The 26,754-nt window shown below is 38.1% G+C and overlaps 1 protein-coding gene across 4 annotated transcripts in view; it reads left to right on the top strand.

Moving 5' to 3' along the window:
- The window catches only part of CEP70 (centrosomal protein 70), a 48,260-nt gene extending 23,364 nt beyond the window's left edge, over positions 1 to 24,896 (top strand). For 3 of the 4 annotated variants that reach the window (XM_054729753.1, XM_054729752.1, XM_054729751.1), the window contains 10 exons: positions 1,968 to 2,052; positions 2,146 to 2,234; positions 3,461 to 3,535; positions 11,526 to 11,631; positions 13,996 to 14,166; positions 18,556 to 18,702; positions 19,217 to 19,385; positions 20,098 to 20,212; positions 21,424 to 21,503; positions 24,824 to 24,896. In XM_054729753.1, coding sequence (XP_054585728.1) covers positions 1,968 to 2,052; positions 2,146 to 2,234; positions 3,461 to 3,535; positions 11,526 to 11,631; positions 13,996 to 14,166; positions 18,556 to 18,702; positions 19,217 to 19,385; positions 20,098 to 20,212; positions 21,424 to 21,503; positions 24,824 to 24,885 — 1,099 coding nt within the window. In that variant the 3' untranslated portion in view covers positions 24,886 to 24,896. Of the gene's footprint in view, positions 1 to 1,967; positions 2,053 to 2,145; positions 2,235 to 3,460; positions 3,536 to 11,525; positions 11,632 to 13,995; positions 14,167 to 18,555; positions 18,703 to 19,216; positions 19,386 to 20,097; positions 20,213 to 21,423; positions 21,504 to 23,326; positions 23,452 to 24,823 lie in introns of all 4 variants that reach the window. The other variant, XR_008558875.1, reaches the window with a different exon arrangement.
- The last annotated feature ends 1,858 nt before the right edge of the window (positions 24,897 to 26,754 follow it).

Genomic DNA, 26,754 nt, shown 5'->3' with positions numbered 1-26,754 from the left:
GGTAATCGCTGCAAGCACCTGTGAGAGAATGCTGCCCTTGAGTTCCGCTGTTGCCAGACAGTCCAGTTTCTCCCCGAATGAGTCTGGATCCCCAGAGTCCACCCGGAACTGGAGTTCAGAGCCGTCAGGAGCTTTTGTCTCCCTCCCGCTTGAGAAAGCCAGCCGCGTACTCAGTTGCCCGCCCTCTCCGCGTTCGCGCACCACGGTACCTCTGCCTTCCGCAGTTCCTCTGAGTCTCAGTGTGCTTTTCTCTTTCCTGACCATCCAGTTTCACCCCGTATGAGTCTGGGTCCCCAGAGTCTCACCCAGAACTGGAGTTCAGCGCAGTCGGGAGCTTTTGTCTCCCTCCCGCTTGAGAAAGCCAGCCGCGCACTCAGTTGCCAGTCCTCTCCACGCGCACATCTCAGTACCTCTGCCTCCTGCAGCTCCTCTGAGTCTCAGTGTGCTTTTCTCTTTCCTTCTAGTTGTAGAATTTCCACTCAGCCAGCCTTCCTGTGGTTCTGGATGATGTCCATTTGTCTTTTAGTTGTAGTTTTGAAATTGTTGTGCGAGGCAGCAGTTTAGGTGTTTACCTATGCCGCCATCTTGGTTTCTCCTCCTGTAACTATGAATTTTTAATAAAGATCTTGAAGACTGTATTTTACTACTTATGTTAAAATCTATTGTTGCATTTCTATTAAATATATATATTTATTTCACCAAAATATTGGTTACAGAAGAAGTAGGATTTATTTTATATTTTAAAGTATTATAATTTATTCTATTGGATGTCATCAGGCCATCAGATAGATACTGAGTATAGTCACAAAGTGATATGATTAGATTAGCTATCTACCAACATGCAGTCTAATTAGTGTGCAGATTTATATGAGCTAAAGATAAAATGTCATAGTGAAAAATCAAGCATATAGACTAAAACACAGTTTACCTCTGATAAAAGAAATTAAGGGTAAATATAAAAATAATGGTCTTCAATTAACCTAAAATAGCCGAATAATATAAGGCCAAATAACCTAAAGTGCTTTCATATACGGTCATTAAAACAGTAGCTAGTCTATTTCATTATTTATAGATGGAACAGTTCTTTTAACAGATATCTATTTGAGCACCTTCTTTGTGCCATGGTCTGGTTTAAGGACTAAGGTTACCATGATAAACTAAGCAGATAAATCTCCACTTTGATTAAGCATACATTCTAGTATTCTTAAGAAAAATAACTTTCCAGAAACTCAGCAGGACCAGTGACAGAGCTGTGCTGGTTGCTGATTCCTTCTAGACCCTTGAGACTCTTTTAAAAAGAGAGCAGATGGAGGGAAGAAGGGGGAAAAAGTGAAAGAGGGAGGAAGGGAAGACAAGAAAAGAACAGCTAATGGTAGAGTAACTCCTTGCTTCATTCTATTCAGAAAGCAGTATTATAAGTAACTTCAGGGACCTTCTCATTTTCAAATGAAACTTACGTTTTAGATTGTAGGCATGGTGTTAGATTCTACAGAGATAGGACAAAGTTTTAGGTAGGGTCCTTACATTCTAGGATTTTGCAATCTGCTAAGGGAGATAAAATGTCCACTTATACTCTACATTTTTTCATACAGTTTTTTGGTGACATAAAAGTACTACAAGGAAAAAAACAGTATGCTTTGTTTACTCATTCAACAAGTGCTTTTTCATTCACTCTTAGGCTCCATACTCTTCTAGTAAATGAGATATCATGGTGAACAAGACAAAGTTCTGGTTTCTGTTGATCTTATATTTTAATTAAGGTGATAGCAGATATATACTCTACTATTAGGTAGAAGTACTTAATACCTAATACTATTCTCTATGAGGACAAGTAAGAAATTTGGCTTAAATTTTAATTCATATTTGGGTTATCAAAATCTTACTGGATTGATTTAATTTTTGTTAGCTAAAGCATTTCTTTGAAGATAGATACAGTACACTTATGGAAAAAATCTATTTTTTCATAGGCAATATAAAGAAGATGAAAGTCAGTCAGAAGAAGACGACTACAGCAGTCTTGATGCCTCACCAACTTATAAAGGCCTTCTACTGGTACAGGGACTACATGACTCATAAATACTTTTTTATAAAGTAAAATAATCATGTAGGAAAGTTAACTATTTTTTTATATGAAATATGTTGCAGTCATTACAGAATCAACTGAAGGAATCAAAATTTAAGATTGATGCACTTTTAAGTGAAAAGCTGAATCTCCAAAAAGATTTGGAAACCAGGTGAGAGAAACTTAAGTAATTTTTATGTAACCTTTGAAAAGTAAACACATACTGGAATTTAAAATGTTAAATGAGTCATTCTAGCCCTTTTACTCTAAAACTAATCTTGAGGAAATTCATACTCTCATATTCATTTTAGTCAGTTGTCTGTCATATGATGGAAGGAACAAGAACACATAGGTAGGCAAGGGAAGTGAGAAAATAGGAGTCTACATTGAAAAGATAAAACTGGGTAGGAACTCAGAGTTGATTCAGTAGTAGATTCTTGTACTAGTAGGTTTCCCATCCCAAATTCCTTTAGGACATATTATTTCATCTTATCCTTATGTTGTGGGAGAAGAAGAAAATTAAAAATTTAAATGGAGCCCTAACCAGTTTGGCTCAGTGGATAGAGCGTCGGCCTGCGGACTGAAGGGTCCCAGGTTTGATTCCAGTCAAGGGCATGTAGCCTGGTTGTGGCCACATCCCCAGTAGGGGGTGTGCGGGAGGCAGCTGGTCGATGTTTCTCTCTCATCGATATTTCTGACTCTCTATCCCTCTCCCTTCCTCTCTGTAAAAAAATCAATAAAATATATTTTTAAAAAAGTTTAAATAGAATACAATAGAAAGGTATATTTATATACAGCATACTACTACAAAAGAATGAGACTCTACATGTGTACAGTGATTAATAAGGATGAGACATTTAATTCAACAAATATTTGTTGAACATCTAGTATAATATAATGACCAAAACGAATACCTTATTCTCATAAAGCTTATATTTTAATGGAGAGGGCATTGATGCCTATAGTATAAACCTCTTATATAAATTTTAACAGCCTGCCACATAGTAATATGGAAAATTATGATTATATAAATAGTAAAAATTTAAAACATGCATGGGAATCATGAACAGTGAATTTGGGATAGTGGTTACTTATGCAAAAGAGCGGAATGACATTAATAAGGGACACACGTAAAATACTATTTGTTTTACTAAATATTTCACATATAAACAAATAATAGGTTTACAATGATAAAAATGGGTAAAAAGTTTTGAATAGGAAATATAGAGAAGAAATCCAATGGCCAATGAACCCTCACTAGCAGTCGTGAGATATTTTAAGAATTTTAATAAGCATATTTGTGACAAGTAACAAAGTATACACTATTGTTTATTATTAAATATCCTTACATGTTTATTTAATAAATTGAATGTATTCAATATGATTTATTTTCTGCAGGCCCACACAGCATGAATTAATACTTTATAAACAGCAGGTGAAGAAACTGGAGAAAGCCCTAAAGAAAAGCATCAAGTAATTATATTTTATGAAAGTTACAAATTTATTAGGCTTTTGTATTTTATTACCTCTCATTTTTCTTCATAGTGAGCTTGGCTTAAAATTACCAGGCTGATGGAGGGAAATGACATTAAAAAGGGGTATTTCTGGTTCCACAGTCTAAAAACAATTTCTACTGTGTTGGATTTGGCTATATATTCATCTTAATTAAGAACAAGAAAACGGAATTTGCCTAATTTAATAAAGGGCAAGATTTTAACTAGAAAATTGTCTTTGGAAATCATGGAGGAATTATAAGAGAGTCATTGAAATTAGAAATGACAAGCCCCAAATCATGGTGGTAGCCATGACCTGAAGAATATATAGCCTCATCATACTTTAAAAGTACCAGAATGAGTGCAGTGATCCATTTATATTCACCATTTGTATCTTTCTTGACTTTGAAAAGCACGTACTCAGAAGAGTTTCAAAAAATTTTTCCTCCAATAGTGGTAGTATTTTCTGAAGATTATCTATGTATACTCTTTGACTCAAGGGAATGGGACTTAAGGGATTATTGGGATGAAATATTTTGAAAACTATATGATTAATATATGTATTAGATGTATTAAATCAATTGTATTAGCATAAGTTGATTCAGTTTTTAGTGACAGCTGTATTTCCTTCTTCCTATGGCAACACATGCCACAGTGAAAGGCAAGTATTCTGGATATCCAAGAATTATATATTGAATTAGATAAAATGGTACAGAAGGAAAACTAAAGAAGGAGAGAAGTGAAGGTTTGGAAAAGCTGCATTCATTCATTCAATTACTATTTTTTTCCTTCCTACTATTGCTTGACATTTTGGGTACCTATGATACCTCCTACTATCTGCTTGGCATTCTGGGTACTGGAATTACAGTGGTAAACCAAATAGAAAAGGTTCCTGCTCTCATGGAGATTACACAACGGGAGAAGGCCAGTGAAAATGACAAGACAGTTTTGATATAAAAATAATAAATGTAAGATAGTGTAAGAGTTGCTATTGTGTGAGGTTTGGACATGATCAAAGGTGGCAGTAGTGGAGGTGTTGAAAAGTGTTTGGAGTATTAGAATGTATAGATTGTGATGGATTGAATATAGGCAGCTGGGGGGCAGAGGGGAATCAAGACTCCTAAGTTTTAGGCCTGAATAACTAGGTAATTGTTGGTGCATTAACCAAGATGGGAAAATCAGTTGAGAAACAACTAGTAAAAGGAGGCTATAGGGAGGTAATAAGTCAGAGGAGAAAGTGTAGGTGAGGAAAAGCTTTTCATTAGCCCTCTTGGAGTCTCTGTCTGGGCCTGAAAACTAAACTGACAAGGACAGATTAACATGAGAAAAGCATACAGATTTATTGAATATAAGTTTTATATGACATAGGAGCATCCTTAAGGAAATGAAGATCTGAACATGCAGTTAAGCCTGAGTGCAGTTAAGCCAGGTTTGATGAAGAGTGGAAAGTTGTGGTAAAATGTGATAGGACAAAAGAGTATGAGCTAAGGGTAGTAAACTGGGGAAACTCAGTTGGTGTCCCTCTGTCTTCAGAGATAAAGTTGCTCCTTTCCTCCTGGTGCAGGGAGGGTACCTGTCACAGGAGGGCTGTATGATCTGCTTCAGGAAAGAAGAGGGAGGTCAGAAAGACCTTCCTGCACCTGCCATTTTCAGAGAGGATGAGAGAAAGAGAGAGAGAGAGAGAAAGAGAGAGAGAGATCAGTGATGCGAGAGAATCATTGATGGGCTGCCTCCTGCATGCCCTGCACCTGCCATTTTAAAATTCCTTCAGCTTAAAGCATTTCTTATGTCAGTGTGGTATATTTAGTAGTGCCATATCTTGATCCTCTACAAGGGAATCTTACTGCAAGGCAAGTATAATACCCACACACATGCATGTATGTATATATACAGAGATAACAGAGTCAATCCTTATTATTTGCAGATAACATATTTGGGAACTTGCCTACCTGCTAAATTTTATTTTTAATCCCCAAATCAATATTTGCCGCACTTTCATAATCACTCATGGACATGCCCAACACAAACGTTTCCAGCTGTTGAACAAGATGATGTTCTGCCCTCTTGATTCAGCCCTTATACTGTAAACAAGCATCCTTGTTATCAAGTGCCGCTCTTTTTTTTTTTTTTTTTTCATTTTTGGGCTTTTTGTTGGATTTCTCTGAGATGGCTCCCAAGCCCTCCTGTGACAGGTACCCTCCCTGTACCAGGAGGAAAGGAGCAACTTATCTCTGAAGACAGAGGGACACCAAGAAGAATCTGAGTTTCCCCCAGTTTACTACCCTTAGCTCATACTCTTCTTCCGTATACACAAGAAGGCTGTGATGTGCCTTACAGAAAAATACACGCGCTAGTAAACTTCATTATGGCATGAGTTACAGTGCTGTTAGCCCTGTCTTTAAACATGCACACACAGTTGAGAAAGTGTGACCAGATGCATGCAGGAACCTGCCCTTGTGTTTCCCCTAGGAGTAGTGGTTTCATCTTCGCTAATTTAGTGTCTATTGTTTAGTAAGCATATTTGTGACTTGATAGAACATAGCTACCACAAATAGGAATTGACTAAATATGTTTTGTGTTGTTCATTTAGGCTCTGGTCTTTAGATTGACTTTTCACTATTAGCCTTTAAAATTGTGATTCAGAACCAATCCCTGCCATATTTTTCTGCTAAATTTGAAGAAATTATATTTTCTATTAATTTAAATTTAGAATTTAAAAAATCTATTTTTGGTATATGGGACAATGTGCAACCAACTGAGAGCCACATTGGCTAGGGCTTAAAAATCTTTTTTTTTTTTTTTTTTGAGTATCTAGATGTGGAAACAGAATTTGGAATGTTAGATAGCTTGCATCACATGGGTGGTACATAGAAGAAATCAGATCTGTACCCAATCATTCTTACTCCAAAGCACACACTCCTAACCACCACACTAATAATTAGAACCAAACAAAACACCCAATGAAAAAAGTGTAAGGTAAAACATTTCAAATTTTTATTTTAAGTGTCAGGGGTAAAATATTTTTCAAACAACTGATGTTGGAGAAATAATTAAGAATATGATCTGTCAATCCAGTAAATCCTTTCTACATATATAGAAAAAAAGAAACTGTTTCATTACTGAATAAACATTCAACCAGACTGATGTGTGCTATAGGCAGTCTGCTAAAGAGATGGCAAAGACAGAAAGAGACCTCGCCCTTTTGTACAGCCAGGCAGACACTATCCATTACATACCTGTGAATTGTCTTTATCCAAAGGAAAAAGAAAACTTTTCAGAACCTTAGCCAAGCAAGAAGTTACAATTTAGAGCCAGGAGCCTTCGATAACCTCCAACAGAGACGGAGACAAGGGACAGTCCTCCCTGACGTCCACATTCAGAGAGATGGTTCCAAAGCTTCCAAGGCAGGCATTACAAATTGGCAAGAGGCTTATGTAAATCTTAAAAATTTACATTCTTTTTTTTTTAAAGAGTAGTTTATTGATTTATAGAGAGAGGAAGGAAGGAAAGAGAAAAACATCCATGCAAGAGCGCAACATTGATTAGCACCTCCTGCATGCCCCCTACCAGGGATTGAATCGGCAACCTCCTGGTGCACAGGATGCCCAACTAACTGAGCCACAGCATCCTTCTTGTTATCACAGTTGCCATTTTTTTTTTTTTTTTGCAATTTTGTGCTTTTTGTTGGTGATTTCTCTGAGATGGTTTTTTGTTGGTGATTTACATTATTCTTAAAGAGACAGAGACAGGATTTATAGCTACAAGTTTTTCAAAGGAATTACTACAAGAGGAGGGGAAAGTCTCTTTCCCTTTTAGAATCAAAGAAGATTCAGTTTTTCCCCTTTAGATTTGTAGTTAACTTTCAACTAACCAACCTTCAATATCAGATAAGGTGATTAATTTAACATGCGGAAACATGGACTCCTCTTGTTTGAGTTAATATTATGAACAAGTTAATTATAGAATTCTGTTGCTAGGAAGTGATCAACTAGGTTTTCCATTGCAAGATAACCAAAGCACAATTCCATTTAATTTTTCAATGGTGTTTGTATTTTGCTAGGAGGAAACAAAATAAGAGTCCCATCACCTAGTGTTGAGATATGACAGCCACTGAGGTGTTCAGTTAGACCAACGAGCCAAATTGAAATGAACAATCTAGGTATTACTCACTTTCTGCAATAGTGTTAGCAAGGGGTCAAAAAGAAAAAGGCTGGGTCCTCAGTGTTCCATTTTCCCCAGGGAATGGCACCAGGCAAGGGTCTTCAGTGACATGTAGAACAGATGGGAGGAAGCATCTCAGTGCCTTAGGAGCCTGGCACAAAAGACCCCTACTGTTTCATGGGCCTAGGAGGAGGCCCAGGAGTAGAAAAACAGAGTCAGACTGGAGAAAAATGTTTCGTTAAGAAGTGAAAGTTGCCTCTCTCAGAGTCCCCCAATAATAAGGGCTCAGAAAGGAGACACTTGGGCTAGGAATGCAGAAATGCATATGAGCATGGCCAGCTGGGAGGGGAGAGGTTAGGGGGACTGAATTCTTGACAGCAACTCCCTTCAAAGATTGTGATGCACAGGCTGTACACCCAGTCTGGTGGGTGGAGGGGCAGCTTTACGCCATGAGGCTTCCCAGGCAGCCTGTATAATTGCCTACGGTTTGGGCCTGAAAGATAACACATAGGTTTTGGGGCTGGAGATGGACTCCCCTCCTAGAGAAACAGTTGCCTTTAGAGTTGTGACTGCTAGACTGAAGAGAACCATACTTCTTTTCATCCTAATCATTTACAAAATTGTAGGAGTGTAGGGAAAAGGACTTAGGGAGCATACAACTTTGAGAGGCTCATGTTGATGCAGATGTGTTTTATTTCATTGTGGCTAAATTAGCATGATTTTAAAAATAAAATGGGCTTTCCACTTTTCAACTCGTTCCTCATCTTCAGAATGGAATCACATGAGATCATGGAAAGGCTTCAACAGATACAGTTGAAAGCTCTGAAGTGCCTGCTCACAGAACGTTATCTTACGGAGATAACAGCATATTTTAAGTTGGAAGTGCAGTTTTCTGGTTTTCCCAGACTCCACAAAGAAGCTGAGCTGTTGCTGTTGTCTACATAGAATGAGGGTCTGCTAAGTACGAAAAATATCCCTTAGTCACTCTTAGGGGATTTTTATGGCCTTCAAGCCCTGCTCACTGCTTTGGAAACTACAAAACAACCCTAGCATATTTCTGAGAACAGCCTATTCTGCTACAATATAGGTTTCTCAAACATTGTTAACTTAATTGGAAAAATAAAAAAAGCTTTTCCTCCTTGGCTGCTTGAAGGTCAGCCACCATCATGAATGACACAGTAACTAGCTGGACCAGAAAGTTCATGACCAGTAGACTGCTTGCGCTGAAACAAATGGTCATTGATGTCCTTCACCCTGCAAGGCAACAGTACCTAAGACAGAAATTGGGGGAAAGCTAGCCAAAATGTATAAGGGCACACCAGATGTTATCTTTGTATTTGGATTCAGAACCCACTTTGGGGATGGCAAGACAACAGTCTTTGGGGTGATTTATGATTCCTTGGATTATGTAAAGAAAAATGAACTCGCCGAAACCGGTTTGGCTCAGTGGATAGAGCGTCAGCCTGCGGACTCAAAGGTCCCAGGTTCGATTCCGGTCAAGGGCATGTACCTCGGTTGCGGGCACATCTGTGCAGGAGGCAGCTGATCAATGTTTCTCTCACATCGATGTTTCTAACTCTCTATCTCTCTCCCTTCCTCTCTGTAAAAAATCAATAAAATACATTTTAAAAAAAAAAAGAAAAAGAAAAATGAACTCAAACTTGTCAGACATGAACTCTAGACTTGTCAGACATGGTCTGTATGAAAAGAGATGACTTCAAGAAAACAGCGACAGGAATGCAAGAACAGAATGAAGAAAGTCGGGGACTACAAAGGCCATGTTGGTGCTGGCAAAAACAAATCAAGATTCTTGAGTGACTCTCTGTGGTAATTGTGCAGATTTTTCATGAGAGGATTAATAAACTAAGAACTTAAAAAAAAAAAAAGGCCAAAATGAGAGACAACAGCATTTTTGGTGGGATAAAAAAAGAATTTAATACAGATTGAGACAGAAACTCAAATAGTGTCCCAATTACAGGGTGAAAACAAGGGGTTTTATGAGAAAAGGAAGGGAACAATTATGTGAATAAGAGTGTTAATCTAAAAAAAAAGCCACAGTGAGCGACAACAAGCATTTGTTTGAGATCCAAAAGAATAGCTAATCAGGAAGCACTGATTCAGGCGGAAACCCAAAGTGTCCCAATTGGGGTTAATGGCAAACGGTTTTTATGAGAAAGGGAAGGGGAATAATTACATGAATAGAAGGTAGGAGTTTCTATTGATGTTAATAAGTAAAGGAAGGAATTTCTATAGGGGCACGTAAGCTAGGTTATTTTTTAGCTAAATATGGTGGTGCTAATTCTAAAGAAGGTATTTAATTTTTAGTCCAGAGTGTCAGCTTTCCTGTTAGCTCTACAAATAGTTGTTTGAAATACAGTGATGTTTTAGGCCTAGTCCAAAGGTTGTTTTGCCCAGTTTGAACATTCCAGAGGTTCAAGGAGCAAGACTGTAAAGTTAACTGACATTTAAATTCAGATATATCAGTTTACTGGTATTCCCACTAGAGAGCATATTGGCTTTTCTCTCTTGTATTCTAGATAATATGCTCCTGACTGCCTTTAGGCAAAGCTGTAAAGTATGTGAATATGGAAAATAGGTGGGAAATCAACTGGAAAATGGATTATGAGGTCTTTGTGTCTACTAGAGGAAAGAGGCTGACTTTTTACCTAGAGCTAATCCATTAATTTAATTTATTTTTATTTTTGTCATATACTCACCAGAGAGCAGAGAAGAGCAATTGAGTGAAGATCAAGGGCAATACATATGACTGGAGTAGATAATTGTAGGGTAGTAGTAAGAGATGAGGTAAGAAAGAAGTCAGTAGGAATATTGGGTTAGGACTAACCGCCTGGAGAGATTCAAATGCTAACCCAAGGAGATTAGATTTAATTCACAAAGCAGTGGTAAGCAATTGATTGTTTTTCAGCAGGCAAATGACATGATGCATATTGCTATCCTATTTTACAGATGAGTCATGGAATCAGTTTTATGAGTCAAGATTCTGTAGGAAACTGATAGGCATACTCTAAATTAAGATAGTTAATTTAAAGTGGGTATAAATAGACCTGTTTTTTAAGGTAGGATGGAAGGAGGAATGTCTACTACAGTTTGACTTCAGAGATTTTTGGAGAAGGGCAATGGTTTGCTACTAGGTATACACTCATACATAGTTAGGTTTCTGGGCAAAGAGACTCCCCCAGCGTTCTAGTAGCATCCTGGAATAATGTTCTCTTGGGTTTTCATGCCCTCTTGACTGGCCCAAGCATCACGTTATCTGTGGAGCATGAAGAAGGAAGGGCCATACTCTCTAGCTCAGCGGTTGCCAACTGGTGGTCCGTGGACCACTGGTAGTGCATGAGGTACTAAAGGTTGGCGACCGCTGCTCTAGTTCTTGCTGTTTCAGTGCCCAAGTCAGTTTCCCTACCCATTGCTTCTTGCTTCCTTTCTCTAGTTTCCAAGCTTGGATCCCTTTGAAGCTGCTTCCATTCTTTACTGTAGTTCTTTCTTACTTTGTATTTTTTGCAAGTGTTGGGGAGTGGTTAGAACTTTCTTCTTCAGTCTTATCCCTTTTATTATCAGCGATTCCTTCTAATTTGTGGTCTATTGAGAGGACCTTCTTATTTCCAGTGACAATATGGTTTAAGTTTTAAAAAATGCATGTATGCATGTTTGTGAGCACATGTACACACACACATACATAAAATGATATAAAGCTGTTGGGAGGGTAGCTGGATCATTGACTGAGTTTGTTATCTTAATCCAGTATGTAGGAAAGCATTTTGTATTATCTTGATTTTTCCCCCCTCTAGATTACATGATTGTCTCAGTCAAAACAAGACTGAGGACACAGAGAAAAAAGATGATCCCAGCAAAGATAACCAGCGGCAGGCCCTAATTGACCAGAGATACTTTCAGGTATGGAATAGCTGGCAAAGAGACTAGTGTTTGTAGTCAACTTTGGTTTTAATTGCAGTGTCCTAAATTATCAGTTGGTAAGGAATATTTGTATCCACTATTTGTTGTGCTTATCCTGTCATGTCTTGCCATGGCATACCTGTTTGGCTAAAAACATTATAGTTTAACTTAGAATTTGTCTTTACCTTTAAAAGAGACTTTGGCCTAGTTCAAAGCAGGGTAGTAAAAAGCTGGTAAGATTTTATACTTTTCTCTGCTCTCCCTCCTTAAGCCATTTCCCTTTTTATTGTTTTTGGTATTATTATTATTATTACTATTATATAAGTAAATTTTCTTAAGGTTCTTGTATGGTTCTTTTTTTAAAATTTAGATATTAAGTTAATCTGAAATTTAATTTTTTATGTGGTATGATACAGAGATCTTACCTTGCTGATTTTATAGAATAGGTAGATGAGCATTTATTGACTAGATGTGCAGGTAAGCCTGATTATTTACTGACCTAACTGGGCCTGCATTTTTATTTTATTGGACCTACACAGGGTTTTTTTTTTAAACTTTGAATTAATTATTAATATTTCTTAAATTAAGAGATTTTGTTTATTAATTGCTTATTTATAGCTTCTCTTAAAAAGTAAATCTGGCAGCCTGGCTAGTGTGGCTCAGTTGGTTGGAGTCTCGTCCTAGGCATCGAAGAGTCATGGGTTCGGTTCCAGTCAGGGCACATATCAAGGTTGTGGGTTTGATTCTTGGTCATGGTACATATGGAGGCAACTGAGCAATGTCTGTCTGTCTGCCTCTGTCTTTCGGTCTCTCTTTCTCACTCACTCCCCTCCTTCCCTTTCCTATGAACTTCTGAAGCTCAGCTAGATCAGTTCCCTGGTCTCTTTTAGGAGTGCTAATGCCCTCCTTAACTTTTGGTCTGAGGCAGGAGGAGAAGGACTATGTGGATTCTAATAGGTCATAACTACTTTCAAATCTACATCATTTAAAAAGACATTTTAGTTTTTGTGTGAAGTCTGTGGTTCTCATTAGAACTTATGTTTAATGTTGAGGAAACTGTTGTACTTCCAAAACATTCCAAGTGTCAGTCTTATTAAAGATCTTGCTCTCAGTGATAATTTAGTGGAGGGAAATATTTTCCCATTAAAATTGTATTTAAAAAATTTAAATATAATAGAAGTGATATACTGAAATGCACTAAAATAAGCAATAAACAAAACTGCTTGTAAATAAGCATCAGAAGTCAAATTCTCAAGAGACCTGTAGCTTTTATGGGGAGAAAAGAAAAATAGCATAGCATTTTTCACTCACTAGTTCTGCCACTTTTTAAAAATACATTAATCTTGGTAAATCCTGTCCAATGAATCACTAACATTTTCTTACATAGGCTGGTCACTATCCAGGATCATTTTGATCACCTCTTTGCAAGACCTGCATGATGTTTTTTAGGATTTCTGTTTAGAATGTGTTGGGCTTTATAATTGACTAGAGGTCCGGTGCATGAAATTCGTTACAGAGGAGGGGGGGTGTCCCTCAGCCCAGCCTGCACCCTCTTCAATCTGGGACCCCTCGAGGGATGTCTGCCCATTTAGGCCCATTCCTAAATGGGCAGTCAGACATCATTCTCACAGTCCAGGACTGCTGGCTCCCAACCGCTCGCCTGCCTGCCTGCCTGCCTGATTGCCCCTAACCGCTTCTGCCTGCCAGCCTGATCACCCCCTAACTGCCCTCCCCTGCCAGCCTGGTCACCCCTAACTGCCCTCCCCTGCAGGCCTGGCCGCCCCCAACTGCCCTCTCCTGCTGGCCTGATCGCCCACAACTGCCCTCCTCTGCCGGCCATCTTGTGGTGGCCATTTTGTGTCCACATGGGGGTGGCCATCTTGTGTATTGGAGTGATGGTCAATTTGCATATTACCTCTTTATTGTATAGGATTATCTTTACTCAGAACTTCAGCTGAAGCTGTGAAACATCAGGAAATGCTCCCATTTAATATCTAAATTAGCTTAAATATGAGAAGATAGAAATAGGGAAATGTGGGGCTCTAGCTAAGGATATCTAGATGATGCTTCTTTTCTATGTGGATTATAATAGGTCATAACTACTTTCAACTCTACATCAGTTAAAAATACATTTTATTTTTTTTGTGTGAAATCTGTGGTTCTCATTAGAACTTAGGTTTAATCATGTTGATGAAACTATTGTACTTTTGAAACATTACAAGTGTCAGTCTTATTAAAGACCTTAATGTCTAAAATTAACTTTGAAAATGATGTTACATTGACATATAAAGGACTTCTTTTACTTATGTCACTTTTAAAGGACTATAGTAAACATTTCAACTAAAAACCGTCTTTTTTTTAAAGGTACTGAGTAGCATCAATTCAATTATTCACAACCCAAGAGCTCCAGTAATACTTTATAAACAGAGCAAAGGAGGAGTCCAACATTTTAATAAAGATTTTGGTCAAGATTGTGAATTTGAGCATCTTGTTCCTATCCTAGAAATGTGGGCAGATCAACTGACTTCCCTGAAGGTAAGGGGTTGAATAGTTTTTACATGCTTAGAAAATCTATTGGAGTTGTGGACTTCATTAATAGGCTAGGCTTAATTTGTTTTGTTTAACTGTAAAGCTGAAACGGCTTATCATATTAAATGTTAATCTTGCTACTTAAATACCTGTTTTAAGTACTATCTATTTGATGTTGTCATTACTATAAGCTGCCTCCTATAAGATTCTACCAAACAAGACATTTTTTAGGCTCATTGCCTTGTTGGAAATCCATAGTAGATCCACTTTGACTTCTAGGTGCTTCCCTGTTCTACTTTCATCTCCCTCTTTTTGGTATCCCTATGGTACAGATTTTCCTGGTCCTTATTCCTCTTCAAATGTAATGTTTTATCCTTCATTTCATTTTAATTGGGAATGTAGATTTTCTCTTCATATTTAAAATTATTATTTTTTCTTTTAAAGCTTATCTCCATGTCTGTCTATTCTGTGGAGCAGATTTTGGTCAGATAGCTAGCCAGTACTACTATTATTCTTTTTATCCATGAAAGATGAAATTTTTTCACTTTATAGAGTTGTTGTATATTTTTTATTAACTTCAGGTTTTTCCAGTTTTTGTTGAGTAGCTCACTGAAAGGTGAATTGCTAAAGTCATAGTATTTAATTTCTGTACCCTTTAAATTTTTATTTTTTAACTATATATATATTTTTTATTAATTTCAGAGAGGAAGGGAGAGGGAGAGAGAGATAGAAACATCAATGAGAGAATCATTGATTGGCCGCCTCCTGCACACCCCGCACTGGGGATCGAGCCTGCAACCCTGGCATGTGCCCTTGACCGGAATCAAACCTGGGACCCTTCAGTCCACAGGCCGACACTATCCACCAAGCCAAACCAGTTAGGACTGTACCCTTTAAACTTTAGATTTTTCAATAACTAATATATATAGCATTCCTCTGTTCATGAATGTGTGATTCAGTAATAGTATTTGTCAGTAGAAGCCTTATCACAGGAAGTATAAAGGATGCCGAAGATACGTGTAAGAATGTATAAGCTCCAGGGGTTTTGTCTTTGTCCTCTGACGTGTTCCAAGGAATCTCCTGATATATAATAAATACTCAATATTTGTCAAAAGAATGAATCAGAGTAACACAGTCCAAGGCAACAAAATAGAGAAGATAGTCCTGAATTTAAAAAGTTTTTAATGAAAACACACCTGTAACTGATGAAAGAATCTTCACATTTCAGCCTAATTTTTTCTTCCCTTTTTAACTAGGGCTCAGAGCTATAAAATAAAAATAAAAAAATTTAAATTGAGTGACAGTGTTGGATTAATATACCTATTTTATAGGCTTGAGTTCTCCAGTTTATATCTTAGAAGAGAGTGAAATAATTAGTGATTAATTATGTAAATCATGGCATTTTCCAAATTATTGCTTGTCAGGGGATTCTTCCAGTAGGAGAGAATAGTGCTGATTTCACTTTTCTCCTTCTCAGGGCACATGGGCTAAAAAAAATGCCCCAGCCTTCCCAAAACAAGGGAAAGATTAGAAGAGAAAGGAGGCAAAGGAAGAATCAAATAAATGTATAGTTACTGGTTATTTACTCTGTTCATTGTGGGAGGTATCAGAAAATATGAACACAGATTCAGATTAATTGGAGAGAGAAAACATGCTAAAATATATGAAATAAAATTTACCATAGGAAGAAATGAAAACAGATAGGCCATGCAGTGCCAAGTGGATGATGCACATAATTTGTACTCCAGATTCTGGAGGAGGAAGGAGCCCCCAAGGAAAGCTTTACAGTGGTGGTGAGTTCTTGCTACTGTGTATTTTTCCCACTAGAAGGAGACAAGGAGAATTAGTTTTATAATTAGAATATCCTGAGGACCCCCAACAGGAATTTATCCTGAGGACCCCCAACAGGAATTTATCCTGAGGACCCCCAACAGTGACTTTGCCACTGAAGTAACTCAAAGATTTGGGGCCGTGCGTCAGATATTTACCTTATACTGCAGAATCGGGATCCAGATTGAGGAAGTACATGAGGTTCTTTGAGGTCTCCTCATATGAAAGGTTTTCTATACTGTAGCAGCCTCTAAGTTTGGGACAACCATTTTCCCAGACTAGTTTATTTCTCAAGTTAGATTTGGCATAAAAGAGAAGGATGGAAAAAGCGTGGAGCTAGCTAGCTAGCTGTCTCCTTCCTTCTGTCTTTCCCACCACCCACATTTCCCGGAAAGTTGAGCTACAGACTCTGTAGCTTTCCCAGCCCAATGCTGTGGTGTGCTGTGGCTTTCCCATCCCCTAGTGCTCCAGAGGCCAGCCATCCAAAGTCAGACATGACCTGTACTTCTACATCCCTTAGCTGAGCAATGTGGAGAATCTAGAAGACCCTCTTTTAGGTTTTTCAGGGCTTACTTGATGGACCACTCCAGCCATCCTGCACTGCTAAGTACATCAGACATCTTCCCCCCCCCCCCCTTAATCTTGCTAAGACTTTTATTCTCAAGCAGAAATTTATAATTGGTGTGGTTTGTACCATAGGCCATTTGTTTATGACCACATCTTGTTGGTGGAACGTTGGTTAATGAAAGTATCATTATGCTGCAACTTTTGGACTTTTTAAAAAATTCTGGTGTCACCTAATGTTTAAAACATTCATTTGACACTGAATGTATTGCCTTGAAATACCAAATGAAAGGTTAAAGATATCAATATGTGAAGTCTGGGCATTAATTGGAAAGTGTTAAATAAGTGGAGGACTAAAAGAGTTGGAAAAGGAATTTCCTATATACTTCTTTCTGTATTCTGAAATTGCACTAATACAGTAACCACCTGCCACATGCAGCTTTGATCATTGAAATGTGGCTGGTTCCAATTGAGATGTGCTGTAAGTATAAAATACACGATTTAGAAGACTTAGTGTGGAAAAAATAATATTAAATATTAAATGATAATAGTTCAGATATATTGGGTTAAATAAAATAAATCATTAAAGTTAATGTCACGTGTTTCTCTCTTTAAAGTGTGGCTACTAGACAATTTAAAATTACTGACTCACATTTCTTTTGGACAGCATTGTTCTAAAGGGCCAAGTACTGTGCCGTGCACATATGGATGTTCAGTAAATATTTGTTTATCAGTTGAACAATCTTAAAGTTGTAAACTTTCAGTAGCCTTGCCCCTATGCAGTTTAAAATAGACTAGGGCAACGTGTCTAGACCAGGAAAACTAAGTAGGCCATCATCAAGATTAAGTACAATTAATTTAGGCATCCTTTCAAATTCAAACCTGCTTGGAGATATATGCTATTATATGGATGAAGCTAGAAAATATTATCCTAAATGAAAGAGACCAGTCACAAAAGGCCATCCTACTTAATAATAGACAAATATGCAAATTGACCGCACCTTCGCTATGCCCAAGCCACACCCACCAGCCAAGCCATGCCCACCAACCAATCAGGACAAGTATGCAAATTATCCCAACCAAGATGACGGATAATTTGCATATCAAGACAGTGTAGAAAGAAGCCAAGAGCTGCAGAAGGGAGCAAAGCTGCGGAGAAGCAAGCAAGCCGGGGGGAGGAGAAGGGAGGAGCGGAGGCAGGGCCGGGGGAGAAGGAAGGAGAGCGGGAGGGCTGGCGGAGAAGGAAGAAAAGCAATCGGGCTGGCTGAGAAGGCGGGGTGGGGGAGAAGGGAGGAGAGCAGCCAGGGTGGGGTAGAGTGCTGCAGGAAACCCTATTGCAGGATTTTTCCTGCAACGGGAATGCTAGTTTATTATATGATTCCATTTTATGTGAAATGCCCATAATAGACAAATCCATAGAAAAAAAGTAGATCAGTAGTTACCCAGGGTCTTGGGTCAGGGCAGAATGGGGAATGACTTCAAGTAGGTGCAGGTTTATTTTTGTGTTGATGATAATGCTCAGAAATTAAATAATGGCTGCACATCTTTGTAAATATATTAAAATACTCAGTTGTACACTTAAAGAGGGTGAATTTTATGTTATGTGAATTACATCTTAATAAGTATGTTATAAAAAATTCCAGGCTAAAATATAAAGAACAAACTTATTTTTTTATCCATCAGTAATCAAACCAATTACTTAAATTACATAAGCTGAAAATGAAATAATATATAATTGCTTAAAACATCCAGTTTCAAGACAATTAATATGGAAAGTTTTATGTAAGGCCTATATTTACCTGGAGAAAACTATTTTAACAGGTTTCCCTAAACTGGTAATGGTATTTAAAAAAAATACTGATAATAATTAATGTACTTAGTAGATCCTAACATAAATCCTGACTTTTAAAAAGACATTGAAACATAATTATATTTTATTAGTATATTTATGGAAACTTATTTTTAAATCAATGATACCTTGTTATTTCTTTTGTTATAAAGGATTTGTATAAGTCCTTGAAAATACTATCTGCAGAATTGGTGCCTTGGCATAATTTAAAGAAGCAGGATGAAAAGGAAGGTATCATAGTTGAAGATCTGTTGTTTATGGTAGATACCATGTTGGAAGAAGTTGAAAATAAGGAAAAGGTAATACTACTATGTAAATGTTTATATTTTAACTAGTGGCCTGGTGCACAAAATTCGTGCACTTGGAGGGGGGGTCCCTCAGCCTAGCCTGTGCCCTCTCCCAGTCTGGGAGCCCTCGGGGGATGCCTGGCTGACAGATTAGGCCTGATCCCTGTGGGGAGCAGGCCTGAGCCTGCAGTTGGACATCCTTAGCGCTGCTGCAGAGGCAGGAGAGGCTTCCGCCACTGCCGCTGTGCTCACCAGCCTTGAGCCCAGCCAGGGGGCAGCTCCTGCATTGAGCATCTGCCCCCTGGTGATCAGTGTGCATCATAGCGACCAGTCATTTCACAATTTGGTTGATTTGCATATTAGCTTTTTATTATATAGGAGGATGTAATCTTAACTTAAAATTGGTAACAATATGGATATTGATAGTCTACTAGGACTCTATTTCTCTTTTTAAAGTTTTTATTTTTTTAAAGATTGGGGATTATTTTTAACATGTGAACTTTCTTTTTCTCCCTTTTTTGGACAGGACAGCAACATACCAAACTTTAAAACTTTGCAAGCTATTGTTTCTCATTTCCAAAAATTATTTGATGTGCCTTCTTTAAATGGAGTCTATCCCCGAATGAATGAAGTTTATACTAGACTTGGAGAATTGAACAGTGCTGTGAGAAACCTCCAAGAACTCTTAGAATTAGGTGATGACCCTTTGTCATTTTGGGCCCCCATTTAAGAATTATTTGTAATCAACAAAAAGTAGGTAAAAAAGTTTAAAGGAAAAAAATTGAGGATAAGTGAGGGATAATTGAGGATAATTGGTTTGATAAATTAATGATTTTGAGAATTCTTTTTAAATACCTTATTCTTCTTTTTTAAATTTTATTTTATTGTTTAAAGTATTACAAATAGACTACTGTGTCTCCTTTTTTCCCCATTGACCTCCCCCTGGCCTCCCCTACCCTTGGCACATGCCTCCCCCTCCTCCCCCGTGTCTTGTGTCCATTGGTTATGCTTATATGCATGCATACAAGTCCTTCAATTGATCTCTTACTCCCCCCGCCTCCCCGCCAATCCTCCCCTGCCTTCCTGGTGTAGTTTGACAGTCTGTTCGATGCTTCTTTGCCTCTGGATCTATTTTTGTTCATTAGTTTATAATGTTCTTTATATTCCACAAATGAGTGAGATCATGTGGTATTTATCTTTCTCTGACTGGATTATTTCGCTTAGCATAATGCTCTCCAGGTCCGTCCATGCTGTTGCAAATGGTAAGAATTTCTTCTTTTTTACAACAGCACAGTATTCCATTGTGTAGATGTACTATAGTTTTCTAATCCAATCATCTGCTGATGGGCATTTAGGCTGTTTCCAAATCTTAGCTTAAAATACATTATTCTTTTATTTCTTTTGCAGATAGTTCATCCTCATTGTGTGTGCTGGTAAGCACAGTTGGAAAATTGTGTAGGCTGATTAATGAGGATATGAATGAACAGGTTATGCAGGTATTGGGACCTGAAGACCTCCAAAGGTATTTGTTTTAAAAAGCTTGCAAAATATCATCCCAAATGCTTGGAGTGGTGAAATTAAAGACTCAAAACTTTTTAAGTTCTTTATCTTTCTTGTTTGGAATAGCATCCATTAAATAACTTGACAATCTAAAATAATCTTACACCTTAGGGATGGAGAGAATGCCAAGTATTTTCAAGATAAAAATAGATTGTAGAGCCTATAGGCTTACATAAGGTGGATATGTTTACATAATCCAGCATTATTGCTATAAGTCTGTTTCCAGGGGAAATAATACGTGGAGAAATTCAAACCTTGTTAGCAACTTCATGTGAGTTTAGAATATATAAACAAGTTCTATTTTTAGTACACTATATATTTGATTAGAAGATAAAAATGTTAAGGGTTGTGTTTTTTTTTTTTAAGCTAGGCATCTCTGTTATAAAATCCTTCCTCCCCCACCCCCCACACAAATTTTATATTGCAACATATTGTAAGGGAAACACACGCTATTCCATATGTTCTATAAATATTCTAAGAAGAACCTTTACCTAACCTGACACTTTAGTTTTCTGATACTTAATGCTTTTATTTTTAAATATATTTTTATTGATTTCATAGAGGAAGGGAGAGGGAGAGGGAGAGAGAGACAGAAACATCAATGATGAGAGTGAATCACTGATCGGCTGCCTCCTGCACATCCCCTACCAGGGACCTGGACCAAGCCCACAACTAGAGCTTGTGCCCTGACCAGGAATTGAACCGTGATCTCCTGGTTTGTAGGACGACACTCAACCACTGAGCCACACCGGCTGGGCTACTTAATGCTTTTAAAAGGAACATTTATCTCACTACTGGTCTTTTTCCCCTTCCCACCATTTTACTAGTACTGGCTACTAATACTTAATATTTAAGAGAATACTGGATATAAAAGCCAATTATTTTTTAATATATTATAGAACATGGTCTCTTAAGAATCCTTGAGCTAAATGGTAGGGAAACTTTATATGAATTTACCTAAATTTAACCTTGGATCAGATATTTACACTGATAATAAGATATATATATTTTAGAAAACTGATGTTTGATGAACAAAGAGCTCAAAAGAAAGTATTACAGTAAATTATTAAATAACTTATTAACAGGACAGTTTCTATTTTGAAAATGTTCTATGTTCAATCAGATGCAAGAACTTTAAGTTGGAAATTCACTGTAAACTGCCTTTTTTTAAAGCATTATCATCAAATTGCAAGAACACGAGGAATTTTTTCCAGCGTTTCAGGCATTCACTAATGATCTACTTGAAATCTTAGGTAAGCTCTCTGTTAATAGTGTTTAAATTTCAAGTTTCAAGATGTCTGTGGGTTTGAGCGAAGACTGTTCTCACTGAATTAGGGTTTTCACCTAGAGTGTTTGGTAGAAAGTGTCTGGAAACCATGAACAGTTCTGCAAAACACTCCTAACTTGCAGCTAGAGGTGATTGGGATTAGTCTACAGAACAGAGAAGCACATATCCTTTAAAGAGCAGGGGACTGCCTTTGTCCTGGGACCTTGAGATGAGAAATGGCATTTACTCTGGCTAGGCCCTGACTCTGTGATTACCTAATGAGAAACCTTGATAGAATTTATGACCTTGAATAGTGTTTTTTTCTCTTCCTCCTCATCCTCTTGCTCCTTTTAAAAGATAGTACCTGTCTACTGTGTTTTTTAAATATACAAATTATTCCTGGCTGGTGTGGCTCAGTTGGGTGGAGCAGTGTCCCATCCATCAAAAGGTGGTGGGTTCGATTTCTGGTCAGGGTACATACTCAGGTTGTGGGTTTAATCCCCAGTATAGAATAATATGATTTTACTTGCTTCTGCATAGTTAACTTAAATAATGAAGTTCTCATTATCTTCTCTAATAAAAGAGTAATACGCAAATTAACCATCACTCAGCTACATAAGCCACACCCACCAGCCAATCAGGCCGAGTATGCAAATTAACCCCAACCAAGATGGCTACCAGAAGGGAGGCTTGGGTTTCCCCGGCAACAGAGGAAGCCAAGCTTTCCACACACTCTGGCAGGCCCAGGCCTCCACTCAAGGATACAAAGTTTCAATTATAGAAGGTAAACAAATCCAAACAGAAATGGCGGCAGCCATGGATCTAGCAGGAGGCTTGGCTCCACTCCAGGCTACAAAGTTTCAATTGTAGAAGGTAAATAAATTCCATATACTAGGGCCTCTGCTTGGGTCGCCAGTGGGCGTGGCTGGCCTGCAAACCACCACAGGCCCCTCGCTCAGGCCGCCCCACGCCCCAAGGGAACCCCTACCCTGATCCGGGACACCAGGGCAAACAAGCTGGCCCCCACCCGTGCACCAGGCCTCTATCCTATCTAATAAAAGAGGAATATGCAGATTGACCATCACTCCAACACACAAGACAGCTGCCCCTATGTGGTCAAAGATCCTGCCCCCATGTGGACACATGATGGCCACCACAAGATGGCCAGCAGGGGAGGGTAGTTGGGAGGGACCAGGCCTGCAAGGGAAGGCAGTTGAGAGGGACCAGGCCTGCAAGGGAGGCAGTTGGAGGCAATCAACCCTGCAGAGGAGGGCAGTTAGGGGTGACCAGGCTGGCAGAGGAGGGAAGTTGGGGGCAAACAGGCTGGCAGGGGAGCAGTTAGACATCAATCAGGCTGGCATGGGAGTGGTTAGGGGGTGATCAGGCTGGCAGGTAGAAGCGGTTAGGGGAAATCAGGAAGGCAGGCAAGCGAGCAGTTAGGAGCCAGCAGTCCTGGATTGTAAGAGGGATGTCCGAGTGCCCGTTTAGGCCCGATCCACTGGGATTGGACCTAAACGGGCAGCCGGACATCCCTTGAGGGGTCCCAGATTGGAGAGGGTGTAGGCAGGGCTGAGGGACATCCTCCCCCACCCCCATGCACGAATTTTGTGCACCGGGCCTCTAGTTAATAAATATTTTAATAGATGTGCTGCTAACACTTATTTCAGAATCCTTCTATACAACTTCCTCTCAGATGTTATCAGCATGGTTCATGTGAGATCATTTAGTTGCAATTCTGGAGTTAAATATTATATATAACATTGGGAAAGTTAAATCTGTTTTGGCAAGCATGACTTTTTTTATTACTAGATGTCAAAGTAAGCACCTATAACTACAGAGTGATGTACTGAATATCAGATATGGAGGTCTTTCTTCCGAATTTCATATAAGCGGAGAAAATTCTCATATTAGCCAAGATTCTTCTCATTTATCAGGTAGATTTCTCATTTAGTGAGGAAATAGGTGTGATTTCAGAATGGGTTAGATAATAGCTTGCTCTTGTACCTTACCAGGATATAATGTGTGAACCAAATTCTATGTTGTAAATTTGCTTATATTTTTTCCTTTCTTATATCTTGATGCTTTGTAATTGGATCCAGACAAGTATTCTGACTGAAGTCAGAAGCTTAAATAACATGGGTCATGTGTTTAGACAAAAGAAAGAACAACCAAAATCCAGCTAAACATTGAGGGAGGAAGGTGGATACTAAGGAAGTGTGTTTTATGTAAGATTTATGAACAGAGGCCTAGCAGAATAATCCAGAAAAAGTGGTGAGAATCTAGAGAACCTGCCATTGGGGCTTACTTTAAGTAGGGCTGGACTTTATTTTTATATTTTTTGTTGTTAATCCTCAGTTGAGGATATTTTTCCAATGATTTTTAGAGAGAGTGGAAGGGAGATGGAAAGACAGAAAGAAACATCAATGTGAGAGAGACACATCGATTGGTTGCCTCTTGCACACACCCCAATCAGGGAACCTGCAACCAAGGTACGTGCCCTTGACCGGAATCGAACCCAGGACCCTTCAGTCCACAGGCTGACACTCTATCCACTGAGCCAAACCGGTGAGGGCATGGAGTTTAGATAATCGGAGAAAGGACTGTGCTTCCTCAGTAGCCAGGAGCTTTCAGACAGAGTTCTGACTTAGGCTGACTGGGAAAAGATAGTTTTAGGAAGAAAAATCAGATTCAGAAAGAAGCTGGCAGAGAAAAACATGAACTGATTTATCTGGGAAGCTGGAGCAGGCTAACCTCTATAATACATTGCATCTGATATTTATACTTTGGGAAGCTTCACATCTTTTTTAGATAGATACATTTCATCCTAAGAAGTAGACTTAAGAGTGATCCTACTAATGAGAAATCTTTCCAAGAGAATTAAGGACAGGACTATGTTCCATGCAAAGAAATCCTTAGGGACCCAGGAGAGAGATGGCCTCTACCTGGGATTTCACATGTAGGCTCACCCACGTAACTATACAGACTTAAAGAGGCAGTGACATAATATCATAAATGTGGCCAGAAAGATCTAGTAATAAGAGCATACTGCTAATGAATTTAATATCAAAGTCAGTGAATGCTTATGGTATGTGGTAGCTTTTACAAACAAGATGCCCTGTGAAGCATCTGTGTCTGCATTAGTGATACTCTCATCATCACTATTGGAGAAAAATGTCATGTACATGAAAGCACCAGTGTTGTTGCTTTTGTGTTTGAGGTTTGCCTTTGCATAGAGATTCTCATTTTATCTGAGCCTATTACTAGACAATGCTACTCTTTTATTATTCTTGTGTTTTTTTATTACAGAAATTGATAACTTGGATGCCATTGTACCTGCAGTAAAGAAATTAAAAGTACTTTCATACTGAAAACAAATCATTTTTACTGTGTAAATTGCATTCTTAACATTCTAATTATTTTGTAGGATTGATCTTACCTTTGAGATGAGTTATAAAAAGTATTTACTTTCAGAATTCATTCCCTTCTTAGTATTGGGTCCTCACTCATATTTTTTTTTAACTTTGAGATTCTTATGTAGAAAACAGTTAAGTTAAAGTAGTCAGTTAACTTTAGACCCTTTAATCATTTCTTAAGCAATTCTTGAGTGCTTAAAATTTAAGATTGATTTACAGTATAGTGTGTAAGTAAAAGAGAAACTCAGGGAGAGATTGAAAATAATAGAAAGGTCACATTTAAGTTCAGGATTTAGTGACCTTTCTGGTTCTGGGAACAAGGAATGCCAATGGCTCTCTTAAGTCCAGACCTTTCTGGTTCTGGGAACAAGGAATGCCAATGGCTCTCTTAAGTCCAGTAGGAAGATATTGCTTTCCTGGCAAGAAAATGGCACCTTCTATTAAGATATCCCTCATGGCACTTATCCTTTCAAAGCAAGAGTAAGAAAAGGAAGGAGGAGGAAATGTGTTAGGGTAGGAAATAAATTATGAGGTAACATAGATGAGTAGATAAAAGTTTCTCATAAAGAAGTGTCTTTTTTTTTTTGCAATCTTGATGTAATGTACTTTTTATAAGGGCATGAGATCTTAAATAAAACTTTTATGAAGAATTTTCAAACATAAGCGTCCTCAGTGGCTTATTTGTATCACTCACAAATAATGAGTCATATTCTCTTACTAGGCTGAGCCTTCCTTGGGCAGCAAGTTCACCCTTGGCTGCCGTCTACTTATTCTTTATTCTCAATATTCGAGTCTTTATTTTCTTAAAGGACTAGTGTTCTGCTTCACATCTATGAGTACAAGCCACTTTGGGTTACTACTGCTTCCCCTACCACAGCCCTGTACCCCTCCCCCCTCACTTTCATAAGTAGTAGGCCTAGGAAGACTACTTAGTTATTCTTGTTTGTTGTTGTGTAGAATATTATAAAGAATTTCCAGGAAGCAGCAGGCTAGAGTGGAGAGAGGAATGTCAGTAGATATGCATACAGATCCTTGGTGTTGTGACCTTAGGGATTAGACATGGTTCTTTCTAAATTTAAAATTCTTTGTTTTGTTAGCCTGCGATTACATTTCCAAACACTAGCCCATAATTTGTGAAAGAACCTGTATCTGAGGGTTGGATAGAAAAAAATATTTGGGATCTGGCCAATGTAGCTCAGTTGGTTGGAGTGTTGTCCTGTACACCAAAAGGTGGTGGGTTTGATTCTGGTCAAGGAACATACCCAGGTTGCAGGTTCGATCCCCAGTTGGAGTGTGTATGGGAGACAACTGATCGATGTTTCTCTCAAGTCAATAAAAACTTAAAAAGATATATATGTATATATGTGTGTGTTTATGTATGTATTTGGATATTCAATAATGTAAATATGCTGAGTTGATTAGATTATTCCAGGAAATTGCTATGAGACAGTTTGGAGATTAAACAATATTTGAAAGGAAGAAATGCAGTTTAAAAGGGTTAATCTAAATTTTGTCAGCTAGTTTAAGAGCCTGTGGCTAACTCTTGGTTTAAAACAAAGGTTTTTCAGACTCTTCCTCAAAGGCCTAGGAGTCTTTTGGAGGGGGACAGTGCCACTAGTAAAAATGTTGTCCTCTTTATCAGATAATTAGTTAAAATATAAGGAAAGTTCTGCAAATATTATTTAGCTCTTGATTTTCTTACAATTTTATTGATGTATAATTGACATAAATTATACATATTTAAAGTATATGATTTGATAAATTCTTACACACCTGTGAAACCATCACCACATTCAAAATAATAAACATACCCATCACTCCAAA

This window comes from Eptesicus fuscus, chromosome 18 (assembly GCF_027574615.1).
Source record: "Eptesicus fuscus isolate TK198812 chromosome 18, DD_ASM_mEF_20220401, whole genome shotgun sequence".
Lineage (NCBI taxonomy): Eukaryota > Metazoa > Chordata > Mammalia > Chiroptera > Vespertilionidae > Eptesicus > Eptesicus fuscus.
Note: the sequence above shows the minus strand (reverse complement) of the source record. Positions and strands in the feature narration are given on the sequence as shown.